Source organism: Danio rerio, chromosome 16 (assembly GCF_049306965.1).
Source record: "Danio rerio strain Tuebingen ecotype United States chromosome 16, GRCz12tu, whole genome shotgun sequence".
NCBI classification, from domain to species: Eukaryota; Metazoa; Chordata; class Actinopteri; order Cypriniformes; family Danionidae; genus Danio; species Danio rerio.
Window position 1 is genome coordinate 29,541,912 of NC_133191.1, and position 16,502 is coordinate 29,558,413.

Here is a 16,502-nt window from a genome sequence, read left to right on the forward strand (position 1 = left end):
AGTAAATAGAGTTCAGTGCTTCCCACACAGACTTTACTTGGATGGGCCGCCCGGGTATATTAACGGCTGCCATAGTATATTTGGTGGTGACGCACGAATAATACTATTATTTTCATCCTTTCATACTTGGACTACCATCCAAGTAAGCCAAACATTCGCAATCGATTAACCAGTGGATCATTTTCTCTCGTTTTGCACGTTTACTACTGCTGGTTCTGTGTGCGTTTACTGTCAACACTCACACAATCTCATGTGCTCTGCAGACCCACAAAGATGAGTCTTCTGCACAAATATGTGTCCGACCATAGTTTCTGAATATCCTAAAATATCCGAGATCTGGGTTTAACTTTCGTTTTGTATGCTTTTTGCATTGACTTTTCGCAGCTGACTGTGCGTGCACAGTCGCAAGAGAAACATTAAATAATTAATAATTGACTCTGATAAATTTGACTATATACTCGGAGAGAACAAAATATACTGGCTGCAAAATACACCAATAAAAAATGGCTAATCAACTAATTTGCCTTATTTAAACAATCTACACATTTTTTACTAGTAATTATTATAATTTTGAGCAATAATGTACATATTTATTTCTCATTTGCTGTAGATTTTATTAATTTAATGATGTTAATATATTACATACTTTATACATATCTAAAAGGCTTTGGTATTACTGTAAATGTCATGCCAATAAGCAACTTTAGAGAGAGAGAGATAGGAGCAGCCTTTACTTGTCAGTGGGTGCACGTGGCTCCAAAATAGCATAAAAGTAAGAGAAATAGACTTTTAAACGGTTAAAATAACTTTAACCCATTGAAAAGAAAAGGTGTATAACAGTGTCCAAATAAATTTAAATATAGTTAAAAATCTTTTCTCTTCTTTCATGTTTGTCGCATGTCACTATGTCTGTGCTGTGTTTCATTTCGGCTAGTGTAAGAGAGGCTAGCGAGTGAAGTGCTGTGCAGGTAAACCTCACTCCTCTGACCTCTAAACCGGCGGGGTAACACTACCACCGCAAGTAATATTTCAAACCTGTGGGAAGCACTGGAGTAAATTGTTAGTAATTGGATGGGTGTTGGCCCAACTGGATACAGCTTTACATGGACAGAAGACCCGTTGAAAATAATTTAAGACCTACAACACAATATTCCAGTGGATTTAAGGCCTAAAATTTAGCTTTTAAAATTTAAGACAGTTTAAGACTTTGAGACCCCGCAAACACCCTGATAATTCACCGACAAGCTATGCAAAATCATGAAAATCAGACGATAATGACAGAGATAATGGCAACTGTTTACATAGCTTGTCAATGAAACATGGCTCTGTGTGGCAAATGCTGCATGACCAAGTTACCGGGTTAAGACATTACCGGGTCAGTGGGCTGGTATTCCCGACAGCGACCTTCGCACCAACTACACTCCGGATTCTTCAGGCACAAGCTTTCACTTGGAGCTTCAGCACACACACTGTCCTGTTAGGCAAACATACACACATTAACACTCCTTGATGCAAACACTACACGTCAAACGCTCAAGGCCAATAAAATTTTATGTTTGAATTAAGGTTTTTATTATTTATATGTAAGATAAATTGACAGAAAATATAACAATGTATTAATATTTAAAAAAAAAAAAAAAGCTGTCTTTTGAACTGCATTGTAAGAAAACTGTCACAAGCAAGCCTTAAATCCTGCCCTATATAATATTGTATATTAATTTTTAAATATAATAAAATATATACAGTATAATGTGTTAGTTATGTGAATAAAAGGACAGCTAGAGATAAATCACAATATGGTTTTGCATTATCTTTATTTTTGGATGACAAAGAGGAACGTAAATGGGTGATTTCTGACCAATATTGACAATTTTACTCACATTATTGCAACACTTTAACAACTTAAGTCCGTTTTTCAGAACTACAGGTCTGAAATTTGAATAATATTTAACAATATACATTTCACTTTTACTAGATTATTGATCACAGAAATGTTGGCGGTCATAAGAGACTTATTTCATAATACAAAATTTCATAATATTTGTAGTGTAGTGTGTGTACAGAAGAACAATTATTGAAAAAATAAACAAATAAATAAAAGTCATTACCCTGTCTCCTGGGTCACTGCTTACAAACAATGGTACTTTATATGCCACAAGGTCGCCACGAGCAATTCCACTGTAGCCGCCAGCAACTAACAACACACGGCCCTCCATGACTGCAGCAACATGGGAGTATCGGCCCCTCACTGAAACACCTCCTGTAGGAGCATAACAGTAAGAATGTTAGCATTGAAGGCTATTGCAATTGTCTGCATTTACACTGCACAGGGCAAAGGCAAAATGACCAAGTAAAAAAAAAAAACCAGAAACAAAAAGAGTGGGCGCTGACTAACAGTTGATAATAAATGGTGATCTTTTTGTGTTCACAGGGTTTAAGTTTTTTTTTTTAACAGGTTGTTTTACTATAGCTTATGACAGAAAAGTTCTCATTTGGCCATCTTCTTTTAGTCTAGGCCTTTTTAAACCAGTAGGCATTTTAATGTAATATCCATGGCGTGATTTATGCATGTGATGTATGTGATGTACCAGGCTCCTTTTATTTCCAATTCAGAAACCATTTCCAATCACATGTATGTCCAACAGTGGAAAAGGGACAATATTAAATTCCATTTCAAGGGGACTTAAAGCCATATTAAAGCTTATTTTAGACCTGCGCATACCCTGCTTAAGGGAACATCTTGAAGGCAGGCATTTTATTGCCATACCTTCACAAATCTTCCTTCCATTTAATAATCCCACCTGGCAACAGCAATATAACAGTCTCTCCTATTTCACTAGATTGTGTACAGGAGGGTGCTCTGATTGGTTGACTTCACAGATGTGGAGAAAGCCATCATGAAAGGTTGAAAAACAAATGACATGTAAGGCTTTCTTTCAGGACAGTGACTACGTTTACATGGATTTCAGTAATCAAATTATTTGCCTTAATCTGAATAAGACAATAAAATGATTAAGCTGTTTACATGAGTTGCTTTTGAATGTTCCTTTCATGATCCCGTTTTAAGTTATAGCACGTAATTCGAATAATGTCACAGTTCCTCCAGAGTTTCATGTAATTTCAATGGTTTCATTTTTAATTTGTGGACTTGAACTGCATTTTGGCACTTTTACTTTCATTCAGTAACATTTCATGCATGACCCCCATGAAAAATAAGATATTGTATGCGAGTATGAACTGCTGAAAGAGTGCAGTTTTAATTGAATTTGATAGCGCACGCCATATGGGGGAAAAAAATCAGTTGTAAAAAAAAAAACAGGTGCAGGTGTCTGTGGTCCGTCTCTGACTCGGTAGGTGCACAAAATAGTGCCAAACAGCCATGTGTGTAAAGACGATCATGTCGCAAAATGCGGCGAAAATCCTGCATGGCGGTTATAGTTTGATTAATGGCCTGTTTTGGTACGGTATGGTACGGTTCGGTGAGCTTTTATGGCCGTTTCCACTGTCAAAAGGTACCAAAAAAATAACCACACCATACCACTTTTTGGTTACCCTTTGCAAAGCAACCTTAAGTATGAACAAACTGCTATGTTTAAATATTATTAGCACCTTTTGTACTATTATGAACTCAGAATGAAGGAAATACTTTCTAACAAGAGGTTACATGTGCTGGTGAAGATTAACTACACAGATGAGAGGTTTTCACTGATTGTAGGCTATACGTTGCTTGTTTTTGAACCCAAATAAGGACTAAATGTATGCGGTGTGTAGTTTTTTTTTAATTGGTAACATATCAGACACGGTAAGGGTCTGTATGCGTTTATACATGTTGCATTTATAAAGTTAATTGTAATTTATAATTGCAGGCATTACAATTGGCTATTTTTATCATTGATTTGCAGTTATAATCAAATCCTGTTCATAGAAAGGTTAGTAATGATGAACATTTATGCACAATTATTCAGCTTTACTTTGACATTTCCTCAAGTGAGTATGACGTTGACTAAAATTTTCTGATGTACACCATGACCGCAATTGGTAACCATTTGGCAGTGGAACGCAAACCTGATAAAGGTGACTCATACTGACCTGTACTGTACCAAACTGTCCACTCAGTGAAAACAGGCCATAAGGTGTTAACATGTCTGTACTGCACTTCAATAATGCAAATACAATTGGCATACTCCACATGTCTAAATTCGATTTCTGTTTAATTTGATTATGACTTTAGTCAGATTAAACCAATACAAAAAAAAAAAAAAACAATTAGCTGTTTACATGGTAGACTCTTAATGAGAGTATTGTGTTAATCAATTTAAAATCGGATTATAGGTGCCCATGTAAATGTACCAGTTAAGCTCACTGGGGACTGTGAACCTTGTATAAAGCAAGTATATAAAATGATATAGTACAGTTATAGAGCTATAAAAATCCTTTAGCAAAATTTAAAATATTCGAGAAGGCTGAGGAGAAAAAAAAAAGTGTTTCACAAAATAAAACATAATCCCTAAAAATCCTGACAGGCACTAGAAAGGATGCCAAATTGAAACCAGCTCTCTATGGTTAAGTTACAAACAAAAAAAACAAAAACAAAAAAAAAAAACTTTTTTTTCGAAGGTTATTTTTACTTCTTATAAATGCTTTTGTTTAAAAGCTGCGAGCAAGGGAATTTACACAAATAATGACCTCTCCTGAGAAGATTACAACAAGCCCCCAGTCAGACTTAAGCATCTTGTATAAGTCCTTGAAGGCTCTCCTGTTTTTTCTTGCACCAAATCCTCAGGGAGCCATTGGTCATCAATTTCACACATCATCATATTTCACCTCATCTCTAAACAAGATATCCAATAGACTCTTTCAACTCCCTGCCTATTAAATATACACTTACGCTGACCGAGGCTATCTCCAACAGACACCCACTGATGGCAACCAAGATGATAGAAAAAGATCTCCTCGTCGTAGCACTTCTCTTCAGTGTAGTGGATATGCACATTCCCTCCTAAGAGATGAAAAATTTACCTCGGTTAAATAGTAATAATGCAATAAAAATCTTCACATTTCGTCCACACTCACTGAGTTTGCGTGTAGCTATACTAACCGTACACCACCATGTAGTTGCCGATGACTGTGGCAGAGTGGAATGCTCTCTCCCTAGGGCCATTGGCAGGAAAACGTGAGCGAAAGGAAGTCCAAAACCGCTTCTCAACATGGAAAGCATCAGTCGAGTTCACACGCACACTGAACCTGGTTGAGTAAGGAGTTGATGATAGCAATTATGAGAACTTACACATAAGACAATCCATTACAATGAACAGTCTCATTCCAAATGATAGTTTAAAATCTTATGGTTATTTGTGCAACTTTTGTGCCCTTGTGTGTCATTTTTAAGAAGTTTTAATATGCTTTCTTGAATAAAATATAAATAAATATCTAATAAGGCAGTGGTTCTTAATCACTAAAAATGCATTTTAATGAATGATAATGACAATAATAATAATAATAATATTAATAATAATAAAACAAACTCAAAAATCTAATAAAAAAACAAACATGTGAAATTGATTTTGTATGTATTATAATAAAAAAACTAAATAATAAATAGTTAAACAATATGAAAAACAATAATGCAACTACATTTGGTCTTTATTAAATAAACAGTTACTTCAGACTCAAAATGAATAATACTTTATTAATTAAATCTTAACACCTTTCAAAAATGTGTATATTTTTGACAGAATTAGACTAGCTATCAAGTCAACTCAAATGCATTAGTGTGGCACTTTTCTGCAATTCACATTTATCAGATAATAATAGTATGCAAAATGTGCATAGTCTATAGAATGTAAATAGTTTAAATTCTGTATTAATACAGTCAAGCAGGGAGTTAAGAAATTCTACATAACATATACAGTGCTTAGCATATACACCCCTTACAAATCTTTCTTTTAAATAAATTTTTTTAATATATTTTTTTATAATATTATATTTGTGCTCATACATTAGATTAGTCAGTACTGAAGCCAAATGTCGAGCTTATCTAACAAAATAACTTACAATAATGGTCCAAAATTCAGAACACCTAAATGGATATTTCAAAAAAAAAAAAAAAAATACAAAATTTAAACAGAGGGGGAAAAAAATCAAGAGAAGCAAAACAATTAAAATTTAGTTGAAATTTTGTAGGCTATATTTTATTTATTTATTTTATTTTTTCCAATATTTTGCTTAAATTTAATTGCATTATCTTTCAATTTCTAAATATGTTTGGTAACTAAAAAATTATTTTAGAAAAATATATCTGTTTCATAAATCTGTTTTGTTTAAATGCACCAAAATACATTGCCTATATACACTGAGAAATGGATAAAAATATTCATATTCAAAATGGGGTGTACTCAATGTGAGTTCCCTGCATGTATAAAACTTTACATGGAGTTTAAGGCTGCACAAAAATCATTCCAGCATTGATAGCACAATGTGCGCATCCACAATAGTCACACTGAAAAGATATGCAATTTTGAGCCAGAATTATAATTGCGCAAGAGCTACAGAAATGTATTTATATGGAATTTATATCATTTATGCAAAAAAAAATTATAAATCCTACTTAAAATTTTTGTCTTATTTTTAGTCAAAATATTTACATTTCAAAGTGAAAATAAGATTATTTCACTTACCCCACTGGCAGATAATTTAGCTTGTTTTAGTGGAAAATTTTCACAGTATGTCGGACATTATTTTTTTCTTCTGGAGAAAGTTTTATTTGTTTTATTTCGGCTAGAATAAAAGTAGTTTTTAACTTTAAAAAAAAAATCATTAGTTATTAGAAACAAGTTATTAAAACTATTATGTTTTTAAAAATGTGTTGAAAAAAATCTTCCCTCCATTAAAGAGAAATTGGGGGAAAAAGAGGGGGGCTAATAATTCTGACTACAACTGTATATAATATATATATAGCAAAAATATAAATAATTATACAGCCAGAATTTTTTATAAAGTTTTTTATATTTGGAATAAGGTTAGCTGATACTACCCATGCACAATACAATGATATGTTGTGTGTTATACCTAGCAGTGGTAGGTCTGTGTCCTCCATACACCAGCAGAGTTTTGGAAGGGGAATGGTAGATCATGCTGTGTCCTGCAGTAGCAGGTGGTTTTCCGCCTGTAGGCTGAACTGCCTCCCACACTCCATTCCTCAACCGGAAACGGTACAGTGATGAGGAAAACATGTCCTCCTCTGTTCTCCCTGGAACCACAGCTCAATCAATAATTTTTAGGACAAGACACTGCAGGTGAATAGTGTCAAAAAAGGACACAAAATACTACTCCAGGTGACAGACTCAATAAAAAAAATTACAAGCAGTTTTAGCATTAAAAGTTTTTGAAAATGATATATTAAATATTTAAATGAGGCATAAATTAATAAAATATGCACCAGATTTGCATGTATCTTGAGCACAAAATAGAGTGATAGGAAAATATATATATGTTTAAAAGTTATCTCGCAAAGATGATGTTCCACAAACATCATCTAGTTCACTGTCAACCCTCCTATTTTTGCCAGGATTCTCTCGTATTTTACCATTCTATCCTGCCATCATTTCGTTTGAGTATTTTCCCATTTTTATCATATATTTTTAATCTTGAAAGCACAATGAAATTAATATAAAAATGTCTGCATTCACTTTCTTTCCATAAAAGCTGTGCATCGATCATCGTGCTATATAAGCAGCCTCTGAATCAGCAAATGAATGTATAAACGCTGACTAACAGACACGCTCCTTATGATACATGGATCACAGATCAGCTTCTGTACACGCCATTTAAAGTGACACCTCTGTTATCAAGCAAGTGAAGAGCAGCAAATGAGTGTCTCATTTTGTATTGTTTGATAACAGATGTGCCACTGTAAGAATGCACAAATCAATAATGAAAACATTCAAGCACTTTAGTAACTGTTTATTCTCATTTAAGAGAAAAATTAGTTGTGTTTAAAATAAAAGGCTTGCATATGAAGGATGACAATCGAATTCAGATGTTTTTATATTAATTTCAACGTGCTTTCAAGATTGAAAATATATGAGAAATGTGGAAAAATACTTAATGATAGGATGGTAGCGGGATAGAATGGTAAAATCCAAGAGAATCCTAGCAAAAACGGGAGGGTTGACATGTATGAAGTGAACAGGAAGTGTTTGTGGAACAACAGTTTTGCGAGGGAACGCAAAACATCTTTGCGGTCCCTCACAAAATATATTTGTGAAAGAAAGCGAAAAAGCCAAAAAACTATTTTTTTCTTCCACCCATTTTTCCCCCCATGTCCCTTCCGGGTCTTCGTAGAAATCAGACTAAGTCAGGTTCAAAATTAATGTGTCAAATTAGAGTGTAAGGTGGTAAGGTAGAATAAAAGGTTGTATATAATCAGGCAAATTATGTAAAATCATTGAGTACACAGATATAAATAAAACCGCAAAGTTCAGTCTACATATGTGAAGTGGAGATTTATGGATTATGCATGAGCAAAAAAATAGTTTTTCAAATTGACCTTTAAAACTGTGTACTGTAATTGAAGTCTACTGCCACAAATAGATCTGTGGCAATGGAAACAACAACTTGTCTATTTTATGTTTTCTTTACATTACATTATAAACCCTCTATTAAACTTGCATAAAAATACCCTAAAGGGGTAATAATAAACCCTTTTTTAAAAGCTAAAAGGTGCAAGAAAATTGCCTTAAAGGCATTGATCTAATGCTATTTGATGTATTCATAGTTATTTACACTATTAATTAGTTAGAATCTCATGTTCAGCTGAAATCATTTTATGGGCACTTGTACTAGGAAAGCATGTGCGTGACCAGTGTGAACACATGCCCACCAATCAGAAAGGGACACAGGATTTGCTTGAGAATGAATCTGGTCTTGATCTGATCTGATCTGATCTGATCTGATCTGATCTTGCATTAAATAAACTCTTTCATGCATAAGCTTCATATGCTTCACCTGACCTCCATCCTTGAGTTATTTTCAACGCATCACGTTTATTTTCCATGGCAGCGAGTTTGGTTTATAACATGACACACCCAATGCACTACACTAAAGATTACAGCTTCTGGATTTACTACACAACATTTCATCAACTTCTCCTAAACTACATCAAAGTGTCTGTAAACCTGGGAGAAAAATAAACATTCTAGTTACCAAAAATGATGTGTATCTGTTGTGAATAACACTCATTGTCAGAGTACGAGTAAAGTGATAATATTGGCATCTTCTATAGACATCACTGGCAGTTTACAAAACACTATTATTTTTGGTTTGCTTGTAAATCTGCACATAAAACTGACTGCAAGCTAAACAGACATTACTTCATTGAGAACACTGATAAGTTCTGATCTTTGAAAACAACAAGCACATCTTTTTCTGCCTTGGGATCAGTCGTCGCAGAGGAGCAGATTTTAGCAGCTGATTGATGATGTGTTTTTCAATTAGGATTAATATTTAAGACCAAGAATACAATTTACTCACCCCCAAAAACATAGAGATAGTGGTCTACTATCGCTGCTGCATGGTTGGCTAGTCTGGGTGCCCCTGGAGCATCTGATAGGCCCAACTGCTGCCATTCATTCTGTTGTGGACGGTATATCCAGACATCACTAGCCAAAGAATGATTAGCAAGCTCACCGCCATATATAACCATGCTGCCTTGCCATTCCACTGCTGTGTGGGAATGTCGAGGAGCCTGAGAGAAAGATAATATCATTTATGGAATCATTAAAATTAAATGAAATCAAGATAAATACAGGACAAATTTATTTTTAAGAGATAAAGGATCTTACTGGACTATGCGAGAATGTCATCTGTTCCCAACTGTTGGTTGAAAAATTGTAAACAACAAGGTCCTCCAGTGCTCTATTCAGATCAAACCCTAAAATAAAGAAAGTGTTGAAATAATTCCCACAACTGTAATTCAAAGATTGCATTGATGCTCAAAAAAGCTCATTTTTAGTAATGTATATTTAATGCTGTAATTTTTTTTTTATAATATAGCAATTAACTTGCTATTTACACATGAAAATATACATAGCTGTCTACTGCTGGAAGGGTACATTGCAAGAGTCCTCAAGAAGGTTAATGTCCATATACACTCACAAGGCCTCTTTATTATGTAATGTAATGTAATGTAATGTGTATTTATATAGCGCATTTATTGTGTATGGCAATACACCCAAAGCGCTTCACAATCATGAGGGGGGGTCTCTTCACACCCCCACCAGTGTGCAGCATCCACTTGGATGATGCGACGGCTGCCACAGGACAACGGCGCCAGTGCGCTCACCACACACCAGCTATTGGTGGAGTGGAGAGACAGTTACAGAGCCAATTCGGTGGAGAGGGGATGATTGGGAGGCCATGATCGTAAGGGCCCATAGAGGGACTTTGGCCAGGACACCGGGGTTACACCCCTGCTCTTTCACGAGAAGTGCCATGGGATTTTTAATGACCACAGAGAGTCAGGACCTCGGTTTAACGTCTCATCCGAAAGACGGCGCCCACTGACAGTTTTAGTGTCCCCTTCACTTTTACTGGGGCATTAGGACTCACACAGACCACAGGTTGAGCGCCCCCTGCTGGCCTCACTAACACCACTTCCAACAGCAACCTAGTGTTCCCTAGTGGTCTCCCATCCAGGTACTGACCAGGCTCAGCCCTGCTTAGCTTCAGTGAGTAACCGGTCTTGGGCTGCAGGGTGACATTATTAGGTACACCTGTCCAACTGCTTGTTAACACAAATTTCTAATCAGCAACTCAATGCATTGAGGCATGTAGACATGGTCAAGACATGGTCTTACTATTCATTTTATACCATATCATGTAGTTCATACAATTATCGTATGATGAAACAGCTGCTGGAATATATTATTCCCTCTCAAAACATACATCCTCACAAAGTTATTGTATGCAAATCAATTATTATTCATTTTCATTATTAGTTTTGGATTATTTTGTTCTATTGACAGCATTTTTTATTTTTTATTGCAACAACTGCAATAGTTTTTTTTTAACCTTTTAATATCTTATGTAAAACACAGAATGTTTTATGTTTTCCATATAACATTAGATGAAATTAAGCAGATTTTCAATAATTGATCATTTGTTTTTGTTTCACATAGTTATTAATAGATTATAATATAAAAAAGAGATACAGGCACATATAAGTCTAGAAAGGGAAATGTAGAGAAATTATTAAATATCAATCAGAAACAAAAAATACTTGCAGAAAAACTACTCCATCTTACCTCCGAACATGTACATGGCTCCAGTGGAAGCGAGGTAAACCCCAGCAGAAGAGGTGCGAGGCGCTGCTTTAACATCACCTGAGCTCACCTCCCACCATTGTCCCGCGCCACTGTTGTCACGAAGACCCAGCTGACAGTCCTGTCCCACAAAACCAGAGCTGCAGATACACTTCAGACCTCTCTGTAATAGAGAAAACAAAATGATGTTAAAACAATGAAATACAATTAATACTAAATATAAAGCATAAATTGCATTATTGTTTTCTTGAGGGGGTTGAACAAGTACATAACTAGCAAGTGTTCTAAACTATACCTTTACCACAGCCCAGTTCACATTGGTATGTGGTACTAGTATGTTTTTGTGATAAATGTGTGTTTATATAAAGGAGTGCAGGTGGTGGCCCATTTAGATCCTTTTTTCAGAGAAACTAAAATAAATGGCAGATTATAATCAGAAATTTCAAAACAAAAATCAGGACAACCAACAGAATATGAACTGCAGAGTGGTTACAGAAATATTCTTATTTCCATATATCAAATTTGAATTTTATGACATCCGGAGGTCACATTTTTGTATGTTCACATTAAAGCAGCCTTCATGAATTAAATAAAATACACTGTTTTACCCCCAAGGCAACCTAGGTGTCATTCAAAATATAATTGGTTTAAACTCACCGTGTGTGGTTACATTGTTTGTTTAGTTAGTAGGTTTTTTTTATATCTGCAAACATTTTGTGGTATTTATATATATATATATATTTTTTTTTTTTTTCGTTTTTGTGATATTTTTATGTTTCATAAAAGTCAAAAAGTACATAGAGCATCCTTAAAGGGCTAGTTTACCAAAAAATGTACTCACCTTCTGCTTGTTTCAAACAAAAGAATATTTTTTGAAAAATATTAATAACTGGTAGGTTTTGATTTCTACAGTAAAAAAAATCATATAATGGAAGTCAATGGCTATTAGTTACCAGCATTTATAAAAATATCATCTTTTGTGTTCAACAGATAAATAAAACTCTAAATGTCTGAAACCTCCTGCGAGTGAGTAAATTGTAAGTTTACTTTAATTTTTGGGAGAACTAGCCCTTCAAGCATGATAAAAAAAGTTCTCTTTTGTTTACCTTATCACAGATACCATGACCACGTTGTGTGCAGGCCTGAGAGCAGAGAGGGGTATTGCAGTCCAATCCTCCCCACCCCTGCTGGCACTGACAGCGGGCAGTAGCCACGTCACACCGTCCATGACCACTACAGTCCCCAGGGCAAACTGAGAATGTATAGGTGGCATTGAAACCCAGCAGGTTGTAGTTGGCATCACTGAAGAGGTGGAGCAGCATCTTGTAGATGACACAGAAGTTTAGTAAATATAACTACTAAGCACAGACAACAAAGACAAGAATATAGCAAGCAAGAATCCCAAGATCAGGACAATATTTCTATGACAAAACAACACACACATAAAGAAAAGTGGAAAAAGATGCAACTTTCAAAGCTGAATATAAAAAACTAAATAGAAGTGCCTTTTGATTCATTGAAAATGCACACAATCTCTGAAAAGAAACAGAGGATGAATTAGACTTACCTTCCCAGACTTGGCCTCGATTGGCTGTGGTAGCGTTTTCCCACTTAAACTTGCCAGTAGAGGGCTCTGGTAGGAATCTCCATCGTAGACGAACAAATAGTCATAGGTGCACTCTGTGTCGATAAACATGAAGTTAAGCACGATGCGATGGTTCCTGCTAGGAGCTGAAAAAGAATAGAAAAGTTCCCATTACAAAACAAAAAACATACATTATACATAGCGTTTAACTCACTTTCAAGAGACATTTGTAATAATTATAAGATTTGAAAGGCTTTTTTTGAACAAATATTTAATATTTAAACATTTACTTCAAGCAAAATCATAGCACAAATTAGCCATTTCAAACTAAAGCTCTTTTGGAGTTTATTTCAGCCGGCCAAAAGCTTTCTAAAGGTTTACTCCAACTGGTAAATACCTTATAGTTTTCATTGATTCTAGCTAATTACATTATAGGTGTTATTTGTAATGTCGTCTACTTGGAAATTTGCAAGTTTGTTTTGTTCTTTTAGTTTGTTAATGGCTATAGTTCCATCCAAAGATGATAATTTGATTTGAGAGCAGCCGCTCAAGACGGTAATAATATCAAACAACTTTGATAACAAACTTTGGACCTCAAATGGATTTGAGAATGACCAAAACAACATTTCAGATGTTTTACAATGTCGTCAATCCACTGGTATGTCTATTGACGCCACCCCATCGCACCCATTTTTGTGACATTATCTGTTATAAAGAATGTGCATATTCAAAATGTGGATAAAAAACATAGCTAATGTCAGCCAAATAAGGAGAAAAACTTAAAACACTGAAGTCCTGCATTATGGTATAAAGAGAAGTGCAATTCTCAATGTTAAAATATTGAAAACGCTGTAAAGCTAATTGCTTTGAATCAATCTAATGCATAGTCTCAAACTTAATTCCTGGAGGGCTGCAGCTCTGCATCGTTTAAGTCCAACCACCTTCAACTCACACCTGCTTTATCATCTTGAACACCTTGATTAGTTGAACCAGCTGTGTATGAGAATTGAGTTTGAGACCTTTGATCTAACGCAAAAAGAAATTTATAAATAGATGTGAAATTATACTTTACTTGATTAAGGTGCCAAATTTCAAAGCTTTTACAAACATTTACATAGCAATTATCAGATGCTTTATTATCTACCATTTTCTCACTGCTCTAATCTAAACTGCATTTAAATGGGGATTGGTATGTTTGGAAATAGTATACTGCTGCTCAGGCATTTAGAGCATCTTTTAGCTCTAAAACAAAGAGAGAAAAAGAACTTTACTGTGAGAATGGACCATATCTTGTTTTACCTTAGTAATTTAATTGGTCACACTTTATTGTGATGGTCCGTTTGTTGAATTTAAGTTACGTTGCATCTACATACCAACTAGTTCTCATTAGATTATAGTGGACTGTTAGTGGGGTTAGGGTTAGTGTAAGTTGACATGTACTTGCAAAGTTTTAGTCAGTTAAATGTCTGTTAAAGGAGCAATATTAACAAATATTAAGCAGTCTACTAATATACAAATGGACCATCAAAATAAAGTGTTACTACCTTATTTAGTCTCTTTCGCTTCTATTGATTGTAGCCCTTAAAAGTAGCTTATTATTATACTACTTTATATTGCAAACTATTATTTTATTAGTTTAATTTAAATGTATTGCTATAAACAATACTCATCAATTTCTTCAGCAAGTACTTGGAACATGTACAGTAATTTGTTATTCATAATTATTTACCCACAGGCAAATGAATCAAAATGCATAAATCAATTACAGAAAAGAGCTTATTTCCACATTCCAAAATAAGGTGAAAGTCAGGGCCTTAAAAGGTCATTATCACTTAACATGGTCCATTCAGGTCTTATATTATTGAAACAGCAAATAATGAAATAGCAAATTAATCGACCGACGACAACAATAAAGTTGCAATAATTTGAAAGTTGCAATAATTAAATGATAAAACCATAAAAAAGTTGCAATACTTTGAAAGTAGTGGAATATTTTTTCTTTTCTGTATTTAGTTACACACAGGTGAGAAATTAATTATTGAAGAAAAACAAATGGAGGCAGATCTGTGTCAATTGTCTTCAATTGGAAAAGTTTGGCGAATATGATCAGAAAGAAGCTCGAACTTTTAACAGGAAATCAAGCTACAAAACTACATCCGTATTTTAAGCAACAGAGTTGTAAAAAAGGTAATAGATGAGTGATGCAAGAGCTTGTAAAAAATAATTTAAATAAGACCAGTGGTTTCCAAAGTGGCGGTCAAGACTCCACCGGGGAGGTCACTTGGTGATTTCATTTCATTTTCTTGTCGGCTTAGTCCCTTTATTAATCCGGGGTCACCACAGCGGAATGAACCGCCAACTTATTCAGCAAGTTTTTACGCAGCGGATGCCCTTCCAGCCGCAACCCATCTCTGGGAATCATACACACACACATTCACACACACACTCATACATTACGGACAATTTAGCCTACCCAAATCACCTGTACCGCATGTCTTTGGACTGTCGGGGAAACCGAAGCACCCGGAGGAAACCCACGCGAAGGCAGGGAGAACATGCAAACTCCACACAGAAACGCCAACTAAGCCGAGGTTCGAACCAGCGACCCAGTGACCTTCTTGCTGTGAGGCGACAGCACTACCTACTGCACCACTGCCTCGCCACTAGGTGATTTCCAAAAATTTAATTTAATTTATTAAACTAGTTACATAAAAAACATGCAAATAAAAAGCCATGAGCCTTTTAATTATTTTGATTATGTTATATTAAAGATACAGCACATTGATTTTATGGCACTAGGTTAAAATTTCAGACACCTTTACAGCACTCACGTACATCAAAAATAAATACAGGCCACAACTAAACATGGAGTATGGTCTCCGAGTGGCGTTCTTCAAAATTAAAAGACAAATAGACTTGGGCCTATTGGTATGTGTGCACTGTTGTGTGCAAGGATTATACATTTATAATCACCTCACAGAATATTGGGGGGTCGTGAGTCACTGGCATTGTTAATTTGGGGGTCGTGAGTTGATAAATTTGGGAACCCCTGCTCTAGACTCACTCCTAATCCAATAACCGTAATAACATCATTACAACTAAAAATAGAAATATGTATGGCTGAATTACTCACAATAAAATCAATATTATGTAGAGTGAATTTTCTTTTTTTTTTTTTCTTTTTTTTTTTTGCAGACTCAGAATTAGAAACAAAACACTGAAACAATCATTCCTTTCATTCCTACTTTATGCTAATAAAGCTTCTTTCATTTTCAACCTTTGTTTGCTATTTTGTTTTTACACCCACCCATGATAAGCCACTCGCAGTTCCCATTCACAGAGTAGTTTCCTGGCCCATCTGTGACGTATCCCGGGACTGCCCGCAAAACCTGTCTTTGGCCCTTACAGTCTCCTGCCCAGACAGCAGGAACGAGAACCACCAAAACAGGCAGCAGGAGAGTCTGGATGTGAAAAGTCATTTTCTCCTCCACCCACAAAGGGCACGAGAGAAAATGATAGAGAAACTGCAGGAGGTGGGAAGTTGGACTTGCTCACAGTATGGAGACCTACAAAAAATAAGAAATCAAATAGTATGC

General features: G+C 35.2%; 1 protein-coding gene across 1 annotated transcript in view; it reads right to left on the reverse strand.

Annotated features, from left to right (window-relative positions):
* The window catches only part of megf8 (multiple EGF-like-domains 8), a 57,284-nt gene that overhangs the window by 38,724 nt on the left and 2,058 nt on the right, over window positions 1-16,502 (reverse strand). Inside the window, exons 2-12 of the mRNA XM_005158031.6 lie at window positions 16,214-16,472; window positions 12,889-13,052; window positions 12,428-12,643; window positions 11,304-11,484; window positions 9,843-9,931; window positions 9,532-9,745; window positions 7,069-7,249; window positions 5,099-5,244; window positions 4,889-4,999; window positions 2,109-2,260; window positions 1,373-1,474 (exon numbers count right to left, since the gene is read on the reverse strand). Of these exons, the coding sequence (XP_005158088.1) occupies window positions 1,373-1,474; window positions 2,109-2,260; window positions 4,889-4,999; window positions 5,099-5,244; window positions 7,069-7,249; window positions 9,532-9,745; window positions 9,843-9,931; window positions 11,304-11,484; window positions 12,428-12,643; window positions 12,889-13,052; window positions 16,214-16,385 (1,728 nt within the window). The 5' untranslated portion in view covers window positions 16,386-16,472. The remainder of the gene's footprint in view (window positions 1-1,372; window positions 1,475-2,108; window positions 2,261-4,888; window positions 5,000-5,098; window positions 5,245-7,068; window positions 7,250-9,531; window positions 9,746-9,842; window positions 9,932-11,303; window positions 11,485-12,427; window positions 12,644-12,888; window positions 13,053-16,213; window positions 16,473-16,502) is intronic.